This window comes from Cygnus olor, chromosome 11 (genome assembly GCF_009769625.2).
Source record: "Cygnus olor isolate bCygOlo1 chromosome 11, bCygOlo1.pri.v2, whole genome shotgun sequence".
Taxonomy (NCBI): Eukaryota; Metazoa; Chordata; class Aves; order Anseriformes; family Anatidae; genus Cygnus; species Cygnus olor.
In genome coordinates, this window is record NC_049179.1 from 17614276 (window position 1) to 17631349 (window position 17074).

At 43.6% G+C, this 17074-nt stretch overlaps 1 protein-coding gene and 1 long non-coding RNA gene across 12 annotated transcripts in view; one reads left to right on the forward strand and one right to left on the reverse strand.

The window, feature by feature from the left end:
• LOC121075898 overlaps positions 1-17074 on the reverse strand; it is a 210795-nt gene that overhangs the window by 54732 nt on the left and 138989 nt on the right. For 8 of the 9 annotated variants that reach the window (XR_005823230.1, XR_005823232.1, XR_005823227.1 and 5 more), the window contains 5 exons: positions 15819-15992; positions 14738-14838; positions 5219-5268; positions 4144-4436; positions 1143-1360 (listed from right to left, as the gene is read on the reverse strand). This is a non-coding gene — a long non-coding RNA (uncharacterized LOC121075898). Of the gene's footprint in view, positions 1-924; positions 1068-1142; positions 1361-4143; positions 4437-5218; positions 5269-14737; positions 14839-15818; positions 15993-17074 lie in introns of those variants that run through there. The other variant, XR_005823231.1, reaches the window with a different exon arrangement.
• On the forward strand, positions 2621-11962 carry ARRDC4 (arrestin domain containing 4). 3 transcript variants are annotated; one of them, XM_040569637.1, is made up of 8 exons: positions 2757-2889; positions 4731-4798; positions 5083-5228; positions 6628-6730; positions 7437-7693; positions 8271-8433; positions 8976-9130; positions 9283-11962. In XM_040569637.1, the coding sequence occupies exons 3-8, from the start codon at positions 5226-5228 to the stop codon at positions 9337-9339; spliced, it is 738 nt and encodes a 245-aa protein (XP_040425571.1). In that variant the 5' UTR covers positions 2757-2889; positions 4731-4798; positions 5083-5225; the 3' UTR covers positions 9340-11962. The 3 variants fall into 3 exon arrangements, with proteins under 3 accessions (XP_040425570.1, XP_040425569.1, XP_040425571.1); XM_040569636.1 differs by lacking the exons at positions 2757-2889; positions 6628-6730 and adding an exon at positions 2621-2641; XM_040569635.1 differs by lacking the exon at positions 6628-6730 and having other exon boundaries at positions 2738-2889.

The window sequence follows — 17074 nt, forward strand, 5'->3', positions numbered from 1 at the left end:
CTGTGTCAGTCAGTTAAAATGTCTCATGCACAAGAAAGTATTCTCAAGAAGGGTGGATGAGAAAACAGTCAATCACTGCATAATAATTTCAACAAGGAAGTTTTGGTCTTTGAGTTGTGCTGAAAAAGCCTATCAAAGGGGAAACAACATCTGGAACAGTAGCATCTGACTGTGACTGAGTGTTTCCTACTCTCTTATCCTCTGTGATCTAATTGTTCAAGTCATACAAGCTTTTAAACTCTCCTAATTCTGTGTTGTTGTTTTTTTATACACAGTTTCCACATTTACTCCTTTCCCTATCTAGCTCATTTGCACTTGCAAAAGAAGTAACAGAAGGCAAAATTGAATGGTCATGTAATACCTGTAAGAGAATTAATTGTTTTATACAGGATCATAACTCTATGGGAAAAAATGGGATGTGGAATTTTGATTTTTACCTCTTATATTCATAATACTTCAAAATCAGTTACAGGAAATTGCATACATTGTACAGAAGCAAATTTAGCAAATAATAGTCTGCGTGCATATCTGTCCAAGCACATTCTGTTGGCTTGCTACAAACTAACCTGACGCTTGCTAATATATGGAAAAGTTAATATGGAACAGGACAATCAAGCAGTGTTAGTTAATTAACTAAAAATACCAAGATAGTAATACGTTAATATACCTCTGTTCCCAAATATGATAAAAACATTGTTAGTTCTGTGAAAACTAATTCAAAAGCACAAAGGAACTTGAATATCCAAAAATTGTTTAAATACTCAACGAATCATCACAGCATTTTTTTCTTTAGTTACATAATTCTTCGCCATGAGCTGGGAAACCTGTGGCCGACAGTCCAGATAAAGTCTGTGAATTCAGCCCATCTGGAATCACGTTACTTTTCCCCATGTTATTACTGATTAACGCTGAGGTGTGCTTTAACACGTAGCCAATGAAGGTGTTTCCAAAGGCCTACGGGGCTCTCAGCAAGGCCAAGTTTCTTCATCTCAGAAGTAAGTCTGAACATGAGCGTATGTTCAGGGGACAGGATATCACAGAGGGTAGGCCACAAATCCTGAGGAACCCTAAGGTTATCACGTCAGGTAGTTAAAAGTCGAGGCTCTGAGTGTGGAAGCCATTTTTACTATTCCGGTAATTACCTGAGTCAGCGGGGAAGCACCAGGCTGCTCCTTTCCAGTGCTCACGAGGGATAGAAAAAATGCAGGAAGCAGCAGCTGCTGGAAGCGTCGGGCACGCGGGTGACTCGGGCAGGGCAATGCCTCCTGTCAGCGATGGGAACGCAGCTGGTCGTTCCCCGCACACACCTTCAGGGAGAGGCCCTGCTGCAGACTCAGGTGATGACAAAGTGTGACACTTCCTAAACAAAATTAACTTCAGCAACCCTCCGGTGCAGGCACACCGTTTGGTTTTGTAATGCGTATCAGGCTGGCCATGGCTCAGAGCCGCACGGCCGCCAGGCTGCTGGGTCCGGCCCTGTTCCCCTATGGACACAGATAGCCTTCCCGCTCTTCCTACAGGCGCCGGGGGCTTTTCTAAATTTGTGCTGCTAAGAATTGGGAATAACCAGACTTGCTTTTATGCTTGTGGGCGGATTTGTCAAGTATGACCTGCAGAGTTTGTACGGAAAGGCTTCGGCCGTGCTGCTGAGGCCTAGCGGCACGCGGCCCTGAGTGGCCACTTCGCACCCCGAAGGCACGAGCTCCCCAGCGGGGCACCAGCTGGTGATGGAGCGGAGGGAATTCAGCAGGTGCGTGTACAGCGAGGGCAGGCCACAGCCTCCCTGAGGTATACTGAGGGGGTACCACCACACCACCAATCTTTGCTTTGTTTTGTATTCTGTGAGTCCCACCGCCCGCGGGGCGAGGCTGAGCCTGATGGCAACGCAACGCCTGCTCCGAGCTCCTGCCCCCGGCCCTGCTGACAGGAACGGAAGCCCGCTGATGGCCGTGGGCCGCCCTCAGGCCTCCGGCCTCCAGCCCCCAGCCCCAGCCTCCATTCCTAGTCCTCAACCCCCAAGCCCTGTCCCCAGCCCCCAAATCTCCAGCCTCCAGCCCCCATTCCCCTGTCCCCATTCCCCAAACCCCAGTCCCCAACCCTCACCCCTTACCCAGCGCCCCCCCCGCCCAGGAGACCCCACCCCGGGCCCGCCCTCGCCCCTCCCCGCGGCCTGTCCGGGCCCCTCCCCGCCTGTTTACCCACGGGCCGCGCACGTGGCGGCCTCGCCCCGCCATTGGCCCGCCCCTCCGCTGCCCTGCAGCCTCCCCGCCAATCGGCGCTCTGTCCACGGCGCCTCCTCCCCCCACCCCATTGGCTGGAGGGCGGCGATCACGCCGCGTGACGCGCCACCCCTCCGCCGAAACCAAACTGGGGGCGAGCGAACGGCGAGGCGGGGAGCCGCGGGGCGACCAATCGGAGCCGGGCGGGAGGGGCGGGGCTCGGCGCTGCGGGCTCCGGCGGAGCCGGGCGGGTTTTAAAGGCACCGACGGCGGCGGCCGCGGCCTGCCCGGGGGGGGGGGAGCCGGGGCGCCAAGATGGCGGCGGCCGGCTGCGGGCCCGGCGGCGGGGCGGTGCGGGCGTGGCCCTGGTGCTGCAGGACGAGGCGCGGCCGGGCGGCGGCGGCTACTGCAGCGGGGACACGGTGCGCGGCCGGGTGCTGCTGGAGCTGGCGGGGCCGCTGCCGCTCCGCGGGCTGCGCCTGGAGGCCGCGGGCCGGCCCGGTGGCGTGGGGCGAGGCGGCGGGCGGCGGCGGCGGAGGAGGAGGAGGAGGAGGAGGAGCGGTCCCCGGGGGAGCCTGCGGGGCGGCGGCGGGGCCGGTGGGGCCGCGAAGGGAGGCGGAGGTGCGGTACCTGGACGTCCGGCAGAGCCTGCTGCGGGAGCCGCGCGGAGGTGAGGGGATGGGGGGGGGCGGGAGAGGGGGTGAGGGGGGAGCTCTGCTCCCTGCGGGGGCCGGGAGGCGGCTGGGGGGGGGGGGCACAGAGGTGCGGGGAGCAGCCCCCGCGGCGGCCGCAGCCCGCGGTGTACTCGAGGAGAGGGCTCGGCCCGGTTTGGTCGAGTCCTGAGGCTTGGGCAGGGTGGTTTGGGCAGGCGGGATGGCAGGACGAGGGAGAGGTTTTAAGGTAAAAGGGGAGAGGTTTAGGTTAGAGGTTAGGAGGAAATCCTTTGCTCTGTGGGTGAAGAGGGGCTGGGACAGGCTGCCCAGAGAAGCTGTGGGTGCCCCATCCCTGGAGGTGGTCAGCAGCAGGTTACGCGAGGCCCTGAGCGACCTGAGTTAGTGAGTGGTGTCCCTGCCCATGGCGGGGGCTTGGAGCCAGATGGGCTCGGAGGTCCCATCCAGCCCGAGCCGTTCTCTGATGACTGCTGCACCGTGAGCCACAGGTCCAGAAACACAGCCTCCAGTTTTCACTTGGTTTGTTACGTTGGTCTCCTACATAACGTGTCCCGCAGGGGTTAGCTCTTCACAAATTACCTTAGGCACCTGAGCGTTCCTCATGTGCTGTAAGCAGCACCTGAAGTCACCAGTGAAAGACTGCAAGCAGCCAGCTCGCTTTTGGAATGACTTAAGAGGAACACCTTTAACAATCACGCAAACGCCTGCAGCATTAGGGCAGTAACTGAAGAATTAAAGGAAAATGGCATTTCATCATGTAATGGTGAAATACTTCTCAAGTTTATCTGTAGGAGAAGTAACTATTAGGCCTTAAATCACTATAGTAGGCCCTCTAAAAATGGTATTATGATTATGTGTATTAGTAATAAAAAATAGTATGCTGGCCTTAAATTGCAGCTTTTAGTACAGAAGGTAGCTGAATTGTTAATTGAATAAGTAGATCAGCTGCTGTCATAGAATTATAGGATCATTTTGGTTGGAAAAGACACCTAAATATCATCAAGTACAGCCATCAACCTGGCACGACCAAGTCCCCAGCTAACCATTCCTTAGGCGCCAAATCCGTGCTTCTCCTTAATACCGCTAGGGATGGCAACTCTGTCGCTTCCCTGGGCAGCTGATTTCCAGTGCCTGACCAACCTTTCTCTGAAGAAATTCTTCATGATAACCAATCTAAACCTATCCTGGCACAACTTGGGGCAATTTCCTCATGTCCTATCACTCTTTCTCTGAGAAAAGAGACCAACATCCACCTTGCTGTAACCTCCCATGCAGGTGGTTATAGGGAGAGAGCGATGAAGTCTCCCCTCAGCCTCCTCTTCAGACTCAGCAGCCCCAGTTCCAGCAGACCGTTCCTCATATGTCATGTTTCTAGTCCCTTCTCCAGTTTCACCCCGCTCTCTCAAATGCGTCCCAGCAAACCAGTATCTTGCTTGTAGTGGGGTGCCCACAACAAGCACTGACGTAGTACTCAAGGTGCGGTCTCACCAGTGCTGAGTACAGAGGGACAATCACTACTTCCCTAAATCACTTCCTTATCACAGTCCTGGTAAAAAGAAAAAAGAAACATAATGCTTTCCAGAAGCCATTTGGATTAGAAATTGGCCAGCATCCTGAACTGAAACTCAAGGTCTCAGTGCTTCCTTGATTTTTATTTCATTGAAATCACACCACAGAATAAATAAAATGTGGGGCTCCCATCCAGAACCCACTGGGATCAGTAAAAAGCTTCTTCTAGTCCCTTGCAATCTGGGTTCTTTCAGTCATAAATAATTTATAAAAGCCTCTGCTTTGTTCTATTTATGGAATAACTAAAATATACTATTGTTTTATTCTGCAGGTGAGGAAAACTTAGTTCTTTTAGATGGAAGACATGAATTTCCCTTCAGCATTTCAACTCCCACAAGAGTAAGTTAAATAATGCAACCTGAAGGGATTGTGTTGGGACACTGCTTGTTGTGGAAAATGAACTCTGTAATTTGACTCAAGTTTTTTAATATCAAACCGATAGTTCAGCTTTATATGTTTGTCTTAATCAACCACCACGTAGATTGGCCTTGCTTGTTACAGTTTCCCTAAAGCCTTAAAAGTACAAGAAGTAAATTGGTAAACACTTTATATATACAGGAACTGTTCATCTTTGCAACTGAGTTACAAACTGATGGTAATGGTTTTATGACTGCTTGTTTCAGGCCTCTGGTGACCTCTTTCACTGGGAAGTATGGCAGTATTCAGTACTATGTGAAAGCAATTCTGGAAAGACCTGCAGCACCTGATCAAAGTGTACAGACGGAGCTTCAGGCATTAGCCATATCGACGTCAACTCACCAGCTTTATGGTAAGAAGGTCCTCCACTCCCCCTTCTACCTTAAGGCCACCTGCAAAAATTAAAATTAATTTAAAATGAACAGTTTACCACCCAGCCATCTAGCATTTTCATGCTATTCTGGAGTGTCATTTCTGACTTCTGAAGCATATAAGCTCCCTAAGCTTTTCTCTATAAATAGATGATCTTAGGTTGTGTGAATAGCAAACAGAGTGGCTTTTTTTTTTTTAATCCCATTGATTACAACCCTGCTGGCTTAGGTGCGTCTTGCCAAAAAGTTATGCAGGCTTCAAATGCATAAATAAGGCTTAATAATAATGCACGAGCATGAAGTAGTTACTCTTACCAGAGCCACTACATTCATAGGGCTGCAGTGTCCTAAACTCGTCAATAATAGTAGGTTGAGGAACAGTAATTATAGAAGAGTATTAATCATGCCCAGCCTGTCATTTATGCTCTGGCCATTATGTTACGTATCCTTCCATTTTGCATGTCGTTTTCTAACATTAAGTGTGTGCATGCAGCTGCTTCAGAGATCTTTTCAGTTATTTCCTTATGACAGATTTGGCCACATTAAACCATTGAGCTTCTAATAATCACTGGAAATACTGTAGAGTAATAAGAAAAATCGGGCATTAAGTAATGAGAAAATAGGCTAGATAGAAGCTAATGAGCTGGATTCTTTTATCTCAACCCATATTATGAAAATAATATAAAATTATACCTTGCACTTTCATGATAGCAACTGGATCTAAATGGTTATTCATTTAAATATGAATAAGTAATTTCTATTTTATTTAAAATGCTAGGATAATTTTAACATTTCATCATGATGTGAGCGTAGTTAGATGTTTTGAGCACTCTTTTTTCCTCTTTATTGGCTCACATTTTAATCTCTCTTGATCTAGAACTTACGGAAGTGTTTTGGCAGTGACATCTGTAAGCAGATTGTAGTCCTTATATTCAGCAACACATTACGAGTGTGAAGGCAGCGTATGTAGTTACCGCAAGAACAGCGTTGAGTTGACCACAGGTTATTGCATAGGAGAGGGCAATGGGTCATCTAGTGAGCAGTGTCTGTTTTTGTGGATTACCGGACTACCACCAAAAAGTGCAAAGCTACGCAAATTTGAGACATGATTACAGCGACTGGGTGGCAGTGCCCAGTAAATGATTTTAAGTATCTTGAATCCTGGCTGCCATTTAAAAACAGTCGTGTGTTCAGATAGCTAAAACTTGTTTCCATTTTACATGGTGACAAAATGCCAGTTCCATTGCATAGTACAAAGATATCAAATCCAAGTGGATTTCAGAATTAATTTCCATAATTGATATGCATTAATATTAAACTGCAAGTGATTGATAACTTTATGCCATAAAATGAAAAAAAAACAACTCCTCTATTTTATAGACACCTGTTCTAAGAAGTCAGGAGAAGATGGTTGGTTGTTGGTTTTTCACCTCTGGGCCAGTGTCTCTGAGTGCCAAAATTGAGAGGAAGGGATACTGTAATGGTAAGAGGAGTTGTCTTCACCCTTCAAGATGTGAATATTAAACATCTAATAGGATTTTTCATCTCTGTAAAGCCAACACTTTATAGTTGAAAGAATAGCTCTGCTAAGGAGGTAATAAAGATCTATATGAATTTGTCTTAAGAAAAATTGTCTCACCCCACCCCTCGCTCCCCCCTCATGAATATAAAGAGAAAGGAAGTCCTGTTAGACAGTAATCTCGTGGAAAAGCCATGTACATCTGAATGTGAAGAACAAGATGCTTTTAGTGGGGATAAAATTGTAATTGGGGATATAGTTTATTTTTAATGTCCCATTTGTGTAGGTTTACACTTCTGTAAGAATGAGCTTTAGCAGCTTCTTTGGCATCTTGATAACATTAGATAGATTGAGGAAATGAAATATTCTGGAATTGAGTTAGCACTACATAAAAGGAGGACTGGTGCGTAATTTGCAAATAAAGCTTTTATAGCTTGTTCATGTTATGCTTAATGTTTCAAAATGAATGAATCATTGTTTATACATAAAATGTAGTAGGTGGCTATAATTCTGCCTGAATACCACTCTGCAAAGAAACTAGCTTGAGGAAACTAACAAGTATTGTTCTCATAACATTGCGGATGATGTACGTGCTGCATAACATGCTTTGATGTTCCCAAAGGAAAGCTGGTAAATACCAATTATTTATTGATTTTTTTTCTGTTTTAAGGGGAAGCCATACCAATCTATGCAGAAATTGAGAATTGCTCTTCCCGCTTGATTGTTCCTAAAGCTGCCATTTTCCAAACACAAACTTACCTGGCCAGCGGGAAGACAAAAAGTTTCCGTCAGATGGTTGCCAATGTGCGAGGAAACCATATTGCCTCGGGGAGTACAGATACCTGGAATGGGAAAACTCTGAAAATCCCACCTGTGTCCCCCTCTATCCTTGACTGCTGTATTATTCGAGTAGAATATTCATTAGCTGTAAGTATGCATTTTCATTACAAATATGTAACTCCTGTGTAACTCTTGAATACTACATTAATTTGGGAATAGAAGAACTTCTTACTGAGCAGCTTTTACATTTTGAATTTGGGAACGACAATAAATACCAATGAATATCATATACAGGAGAGAGACTGAAGATACTGAGGAGGCTCTGAAATAGAAGGATAGGAATGATGGGGAAAATAAGCTGCTGCTTCCTCTGAAACATTTTCTAGTTCTGTACCTGCAGAGGATATTAAGGGGAAAGTATTTCAAACTGAGTGGGATCTTCTGGTCATTCTCATCAGAAGCGGGAAGGTAGGACTGAAAGTCAAATGCAAAATTACTTTTGTGAACATGTTTAGTATTTTTCCTAATATCACCTAGACAAGGTGTAGAAAGAAGGAAATGGCCAAAAAATAACTAAAGCTGTCAGAGTATTTGCTAAACATACCTGTGATGAGGAAACTCCTAATTTTTAAACAACCTGATGCATTGGCAGAATTGTAGCTTCTAGGAGCATCAATGTGGTCTAATGCTGTCTCTTTCTCTTTTGTTTTCTGTTGTCACACAGGTGTATATTCATATTCCTGGTGCTAAGAAATTGATGATTGAAATGCCTCTAGTGATTGGCACTATTCCATGTATTAGCTTTTCAAGCAGAAACTCCAGCATTACCAGCCAGTTTAGCGTGGATATGAGTTGGCTGGCGTTAACCCTACCAGAACACCCTGAAGGTAACATGTATTGAACTTCACATAAGACAACATAGTACTGTTTACAACAGAAAGATAGCAGTGGCAGTTCAAGGACTAGATCAATAAAGGATGTAGACAGTTAAAGTATGACTCAGGAGAAGTGAGGCACACAAATCTAACTCAAAATCCACAAGTATTGGTGAGGATACCCTGCTCCAGCTTTCCTTAAGTCTCCACCTCTATTTGACTTGCAACTGAATCTTGAAATAACTAACCTGATTGTGAGAATTCTACTTTGGCAGTAGGCACCTTAAAGTTACTTACTGAGTGTATCTTGATACAATATAGGTTTGTTGCTGGAGTAGCCCTAAACACATCCGTAGTATGTCTGCAGAATCACTTATGCTTACTAAAAAGAAAGTTCTAGATAGAATATTTATGAATATAGTGCACTTCATACAATTTGACGGTGTACAGTGTTTAATAAACAGGACCTTGTGGTATTGTAAACTGTAATGCATATACTGTCTTGTTGTGAGTGAATACTTTCAAATTTGACGGTAGTATCTCTTGTGTTTCAGCACCACCAAATTATGCTGATGTAGTGTCTGAGGAAGAGTTTTCCAGACATGTTCCTGCTTATCCACCACCAATTGACTGTGAGGAACAATTGTGTTGTCCTGTGTTTGCTTACATACAAGAGTTCCGGTTTCAGCCTCCACCTCTTTATTCAGAGGTAAAAAAAAAATAAACAAAAAGGTTTCAAAAAAAAAAAGCTTTTTGAAAAGCCCCTGCTGAATCTTAAGTGTGTTTACTGTCAGATGGCCAAACAAAGATGTTCCAAAATGCAAGAATTATAGGCAGTAATTGTTGACATTCTCTCTGTAGGTTGATCCACATCCAACTGATGTAGAAGAAGTTCAGCCTGTTTCATTCATGCTTTGAAGAGGATTTGTGATGAATGTCTTATCTTTCTGCTGCTTCAGCTGACAGTGCAACTAAAAAGGAGACAGTTTTCTTCCTCAAAACTGAAGTCTGTGTACAAAAAAAGGCAAAAGAAAATGGAGACGGAGGTATGAGCACGTTTGGTGATGGAGGAGAATCTTCTGGATTAGTCTGCACAAAGGATGTTGTAGGAGCAATTATGATTGGGGTACATGAGAAGTACTGGAAAATACTGAATGTGTTCTAAAAAGTGAATGTACTGCGTAAAGTGCACAGTGGAAATGTAAGGATCTTCTGAAGAGAAAAAGAACTTATACTTTGTCACTCTGGAAGAATTCAAGTAATTATGTTCAGAACTTTGTAGAAGAACAGAACGTAGGGTAAGAAAATATTTCCAAAAGATTGCCCAGAGCTCAAGGGGCTTCAGTTTCACACTATCTGCATCCAAGAACGGAACGCTACTAAAATGTGGAGCAAAATCTTCACTTTAGCTTAACTTCGTTTCATGAGAGCCTGCCCTTTTAACTGTCAAGTGTTAATTTTTTCATCATTTATACTGATTCTAAAGATATCATGGATGACAGAATAACTGTTACGCAATATTAAGAAGGCAACCATTTACTGAATGAAAGACACAAATCTGTAAAAAGAAAACTGAACTTTGATACAAGCTTATGCACTATGCTCTCTTTCAAGGGGTTTCTTAAGGGAATTATTCTGGCCTCTTCTACTGTGTAGTTTTTTTTCTGCATCTTGCATCTATGGATGGCATGATAAGGGGAAGCATGGCAAGGGAAGATCCTTCTGCTGACAGGTGTACTAAGCAAAATGGACAACACTTAATTTATTCAGAAGCCTTTATAAACCTACCTCTGTTTTGGAAATTCACTTATTTTCAGAGCTGAGACTCAAAAAAAAAAAAAAAAGTCTAGTTAAAGCTCCAACATACTTCAAGATTCTAAAAGGGACCCTAAATGGTTTCTGTGGTTAGTGAATGAGATTGGAGGCATAGGGAGAAGCATAAATATACCCAGAATAGATACAGCTTATAACTGAAGTGGAAGCAGACATCAGGGGAACAAAATCCTCTGATAATGGCACAACGCTTCTCATTACTCCTGCATTTTTGTCTATAGATCTATTGTCAGGGGCTGCACTGGTCATTTGGTATCCATATTGTTTTTTGTGTTTCCTTGTTTGTTTATGCTGTTTAATTTTGTTTTGGTGCAATATTCTAATGTTTTCTTCCTCAGGTCACTTAGAACAGTGAGTTTGTTGCTGCTAAGAACGAAGGCACGTGATTTTACTTGGCCCTTTGCTGCTTTCATTTAAAGTAGAATGTTTGCTTCCTGCCAAGCATCAGTTGGAATAAGTAACCCACCATGAACAGATCACTTAAAGGAGCAAAAACACAGCATTCTTAATATGCATGTTTACAGTCAAGTCTTTATACAACAGGGGATCTTGAACTGTTAGAATTACTCCATGTGTCTTACAGAAAGGTTTGGGTTAAAACCCAGTGCTTCATGTGGTTAAAACATTGTACTTTCAGATAACTACGAGAACAGTAATGGAGTTTCCTTCATTTCATCCATAACTGCAGTTTAAAAAAGTTTTGAATGCTTTTTTTTTTTATGAAATCTGTCTTCATTCAAGAAGCAGGGATTTTTTCTACAGGCATATATGGATATATATTTTTAGTCTCCTTTTGGTATGACTTCCTTACATTGTTGAATTTCTAGCACTTCACCTCAAGTCACTTTTACATCAGTGTAAAAGACATGCTGATGGAGATTCACATTTCTAAACTGCAGTTACTTTTTCTCATTTGCAAATTTAAGTATTGTCATCTATAGCAAATGCAGCTTTAACCAAAAGTTGAGTGCATGTTTTATAAAGGACATTATAAAAATGAGTATTTCTCCACTTAAGTCTCAAGATGTAGCTCCTTAGGCCTTTTTATTTAAGTGATGGCAAGTCCATATAATCAATGCAGGATTTACATCACCTGGAAAAGGGAACAAGCATAATGTCCTTAAACAGATACCATTATGGCTACTTGAAAAACACTATGGCTGTGTATTAATTTGCATGTTAACAATTCAAAATACTAGCTTAAAGAAAATTAGGTGCTTTTTTTTTTGACTTTAATACCTTATAGGTGATGTGTGCTACCTGGCTAGTTGTTTGGTATAAACATGGTCAAGCAAACAAAAGCATGAAGGGTAAAGATGTGCTTTTTTTTTTCTTGAATTGTTTTTCATTATTTGCAGATAAACTGTGGCCTTAGATTGTTTGCTGCAAAAAAAAATATATAAAAAAAACTATAATGTGCTTCTTAGGAAGCACACATGGTCCTTCAAAGGGGGGTTGAAAACAAGATCAAATTCTGCTCTCTGACACTTGGCTTAGTGCAGAAACTGGTCCTTTAAATAAATACTGTTTGCACAATAATAAGTTCAATATGCAGGGGGTTTGTTTTGATAACTTAACTGTGAAACAGTTGAAAAGAGACAAAAGAAAAAAAATGCTGTTAAACTTTAACATACGGGAACATGATTGTATTTTGTACTAATGTATGAGCCCTATGGGCTCTTTTTTGTTAATAAAAGTGTAAAACCTGCATAGTGCTGTTCAGTGTGGTTTCAGTATCTGTAAGACAGATAGCTGTGCTGTCTAGAGCTACCTCTATTCTGCTAACTTTGAACACATGTAGGTCTCCTACTTCTCTGAGCCAGAAACTTTGCCTTCATCTGTCACTGCTTTACCAAACAGGAACTGGAACAAACTTTTCAAACATGGCCTGCTCTCATCGCTATTATACAATAATACGAGACTAATAGTGTATATCTTACCCTTAATTACGCAGGATCCATGATGTAAGTGTTTGGGGTGTTTTTGAAAGGAAAACCTCATGTATTATTACTAGATAGTTTGTGTTTCCTTTGGAGAAAATTGTTTACTCAGTGAGTTTAGGGATCTTCAAAACAAAAAACTTGAGTGTGGTAGTGGATAACCAGAGTACTGACTAAACGAGTAGCTCCTATCATGGGGAAACAAGATGACAAATTGCGTTGAATGATACTGATCTGATGTATAGTACACCTAAGCCATAAATGAGATGATGAAATCACTGACGGGTTCCTGCTTCCCAAGGATTTGAACAACAAAACAACTCTCTTCCTATTTCTACTTCTGAGGGAAGACAATGAACCACTCCTTCAGACCTTCAAAAATTCTAGGGGAAGATGATATTCAGGGTCACCAGACCAAACATAACATAGCACTAAGTTCACAGTAGCAATTCTACTTCATCCACTGCTAAACTTTATAGGGGACTATTTCTCTTGACATACTGTAATTGTCTATTAAAAGAGTTAGTGCTTAAACAGGTAGTTAATGATGTGCTCTTCCATACAAGGGTAGAGGAGATGCTGCAGGCTTGTGCTTGCAGCTCAGGCACTTCTGATATTTGAATGGAAACACATACTTCACATACAGAGTAAGAGAGCTCACTTAACTCCCGAACTGGGGCATATTCCAAACTCTTAAAATAGCATGTTCCATTACTTCACTGTCCAATTTGAACATCCGAAGAGAACATCTAGCTCCTCCTGTTAAGTCTGTATTACAGATCTCAATTAAGAAGTCTGGGGAGAGCACAGCTGCCAGCCAAAGTTGATTTGAAGATAATCAATTGCCCTACGACTTTCCCATCCAAATAAGCAGAAAATGCCTACTTTCCAGTAAAATTCGGCTGCTTTTCAGTGCTCTCTTTGGAGGCAGTGAATGAGCACAGGGACATAAAAAGAGCCTTTCAGACTACTGCATTTTCCTAAAGCTGATTATATAATATCTTAACATCAGTAGGGATAGTACAGGCTACTGTGTAAAGTAGATTCTCTAAAGAACTAAATAGGTCTGCAATGAGCCTGGTCATTTGTTTCTAATACTCAAATTTTACACACATGTAGCATAGATGGGATGAGAGTCTTGCTCTAAATTACGTAGTGTTCATCATTTTTACACATGATTAATATAAAATGATATTACACAGAAGTTGTACTGTGGCATCATTTCATTACTGGCATTTTAAGACAACTGACCAAAAGTAAGTCAAAAAATGAAAAGCAGTTTGACATGAAATGCAAGATAGTAATTCAAGTGGGACTTCACTAGAGTAGCTGCTTATGCCAGCAATGTGCTGTGGGTTGTCTTAGTTACACAGGACAAACTCTATCTGATTAAGTACAACTGTATTACTGATAAATCTCTGAGCACCCATCCCTTCAAAAGAAAAGAGGAAATCCTTCTTAGTTTTGGCTTACAACCAACCATCTGGCTGCCTGTAGGGTGAGGAGAACATGAAATGCAAGGTGAAAGTAGGAGCAAGTGCTGGTGCTTGACAGACACCTACAACTAGATTTCCTCAAATAATCTGATGCACGCAGACAAGCCCCAAATGATTTTATACAAATGCACGTGATTTTTGCTCTGTCAATTAATGACAGTTTTTTTTTGTTATTTGTGGTTTCAAGTAACAACTGTGGTCAGATTAAGGGTTGGATGCCTAAGTAAGCGTCATGTAAGGCAGATTTTTAGGTATTTCCCACTCAGCAAGTGTTACAGCCTAATACAAAGCATCACCCAAGCACTGAACCAGCCTTTCTGCTTTGCTTTTAGCTGTATTCAGCACCCCAGCCCTCTAATGGACACCTTTCCCCTACTCCCATCTCCAGCAAAACTGCTCATTGGCACTTTGCTTGTAATGCAAGTTTCAGCTGCAAGCCTCTGTACGCTCACAGAGATGGGGAGAGCAGCATAAGGGCATTTCTAGTCATATAAATAGAAGGGGGACAGAGTTTAAACTGGTAAGCAGCCGTCCGTTGTGAGGCTGTGGGATGGAAACTGGGTGAGTGGGGAGGCATGGGAAGGAGAAGCTGTCAGTGTCAGGCAGAGGACACCGGTGAAGCAGTGAGCAGTCCTCTGGGAGGGGATTTCACCTGAACACCAAAAACAGCCAATCTCCCCTGGGGCCTGGAGTTTTACTGGCAAGACTTGGTTTCAGACGTGGTGACACGCAATGTGCTCAGACAGGATGCAGACCCGTAGGCTAAACCCAGTCAAATAGTTTTGGCTATAAAAAGCTCTCTGTTATTTTACAGTGCCTTGGAACAGCATCAGTTTCACGATAAACCAGATATTGAGTGCACAGAGAGATGCTTGACACTGACTTCCAGAGAGAACAGAAGGTGGGGGTACCTGCATTTCAGTTCCCTGATGTGCAATACTTAACTACACACACAAAGGCTTTTTGAAAAAATGAGGAGCACATCTTGCATAAACAGAGACTTCTCACAAACCAACTTATCAGATATAACCGTATTCACAACCTGACCTTCTGTCGTAGGCATCTTCCGGTCAGAACTTGCGGTGCCTGTACGTCGTGAACAGCGGGACCTCAGCTTCTGGGAAACATGAACACACACCTTTTCAGCCCTGGTTCAGGGAAAATGAAAGAACAGATATAAGGTGGGAATTGAAGAATAGTCAAGACAATAACATTTTGACTGCAAGGTCTTAAACAGGATTGTTGCACACCCAGAAAGAGCCCAGGGCTATGTATAGGCCGGTCCTATTTGATGTCACGTCTCGAATCAGGTTCTGTCAGTCACAACGGGTCAGACCACAGCGTGAGAAGAAAGTGATTCTTACTGCTGAACTAATTAAATTAACCAATGCACAAAAGAGATCACAAGTGACAAAAAGTTAAATTTTAATTTAAATAATTTAAACCCTGAAGTGCTTTTATCATATATCTTAATATGATATGACCAATGCATTAGCCTAAACAGATTAGAAAGATACTAAAATGGAAAATAGTCTGTGGTCTTGAGTGGTAAATGAGAGCAGAAAGGGAGAAGCATCTGCTGATCTGACAGTCTCACACTACAGCATCCTGGGGGAGGAAGTAAGTGTCGGAGAGGCTTTAGTATCCACGCAGACATATGAAGTCTTGCACGCTGTGTCCAAGGGGTATCACTTGCCCCAGCAGTGGCATTTGGTATCATGATATCTGCCCCTCACTCTGAGATCCTAGAGCAGGTTGGCCTGATCCATTACCTGCAATTCAGCGATCAGACCTGCTCAGCACACAGGAGCAAGGTCAGGATGAGAAGCCATACCTCAAAAGGGCCCTGCCAATGTGCAGCCAGCCCTGCAGTCCCTCTCCCATCGCTGTGCTGTTGGCTGCAGGGAGGCGAGCATGGCAGGGGCGAAGATTCGGGACGTCTGTTGGCACAAGGTGGTAAACAGAGAGGCCCCCAGGAAGGGCAACTTTACAGGCTTTTTCTCAAGCGATCCCACCTGCCATCGCTGGGACAGGACTTTATGCTCCTCCAAACAAATTAACAATTCATTTCCAGCCCTGACACGAAGATTAACCCTGCCAATTAATTCCTTAATCTCTTGCTGCCGACAAGACTCTCAGTTGCCATGCGGACGCTTGTCCACCAGGGCCTGAAGCAGGGATGCTCTGTTAATTACCGCTGTCCAGGGTACGGTGTAGCTGATATTCAAACACACTCCGACTATACGAAGCAGGGCCGTATCTCACACCTCACCGATGTGCCAACCAACACCTGATGGATTCCCTGAAAACAGCACGGATCTGAGTGACTGGGGCAGCTCTCGCTGCGTATAGGAAACACGTTGACCCATACGGGTCACTCAGCCATGACGTAGCTGTGCGGCTACGGAAAATGCTTCTTGGTCATTTCTAACACAATAGCATTACAAGTTGAACAGAATAGAAAGTTTTTGTTTCAGATGACTTGAAGAAATAGTCAAACTTTCTCCTTCTGTCTACAATAAGCAAAATCTTGCTTTTTGGCTCGCTGCTGGAGGGAGAAGGAGCAGCCTCCTGCAAGCAGTTAGGAACTGGAGGTGTGATCTGCACTCACACAGGAGCTGGGACGTGCGTGAAACACAACAGAGAGGAAAAGTGATACTCAGTCACCTCAAGGGCTTTCTGTAAGGCAGCTAGGACAAATTGGGTCAATTTTCCTTTGTTTCTCTAGGTTTTACCATATATAATTAAGAAGATACTCTCCATTAAGGTGCTTTATGAAGTTAACTAATACTCAATAAAATCTATGAATAGTATTGAATTAAAGGCTACAAAACATCTCTGGACATACAGAGCAGGAAATTGCAGGTGTATAAAGTAAGCAAGCAACAAAAAAAAAAAATTTAGTGCCTGTTCCAACTAGTCGGGCGTGTGGAACAAGGGAAGGTATTGCAAGGAGCGCATGGGTTGTATAAACACGCAGCGTAAGTGGTGTTTACAGAGCTGTGCGAGGAGGCAGGCAGTACGGTGTACTGGACGGGACTCTCTGCTCCGTGCAGAACTTACATAACATCTGGTTTGGGGTTGGGGTTTTGTTGTTGTTGTTTCACACATTTGGGTTTAATGCTCAATTACGTACTGACCTCCCTTAGCCCAGGAGAGGCCGAGGTCACCCCGGTGCAATAGCAGGCCGGGCAGAGTGCAAAATAAAGTTTGAGTTTCCCTGCAGATCTCCGTCCACCTGCTCCTGGCAAACGTGGAGAAACATCTGCTGTCTGATTTGTGAAAGAGGAAACCATATTTGACGCAAAAATTGCATCTACCTGATTGGGGCAGCCAGTCCAACAGCTCCACTGGTGACTATTTCAGGTGTCATTTGAGAGGGGT

Excerpts from the sequence above, each read along its gene's own strand:
- ARRDC4 (XM_040569636.1), top strand. The coding sequence starts at position 4,755 with ATGGAAGACATGAATTTCCCTTCAGCATTTCAACTCCCACAAGA. Across the intron at positions 4,799-5,082 it reads GCATTTCAACTCCCACAAGA|GCCTCTGGTGACCTCTTTCA; the intron begins GTAAGTTAAATA and ends TGCTTGTTTCAG. Across the intron at positions 9,131-9,282 it reads CTCCACCTCTTTATTCAGAG|GTTGATCCACATCCAACTGA; the intron begins GTAAAAAAAAAA and ends TTCTCTCTGTAG.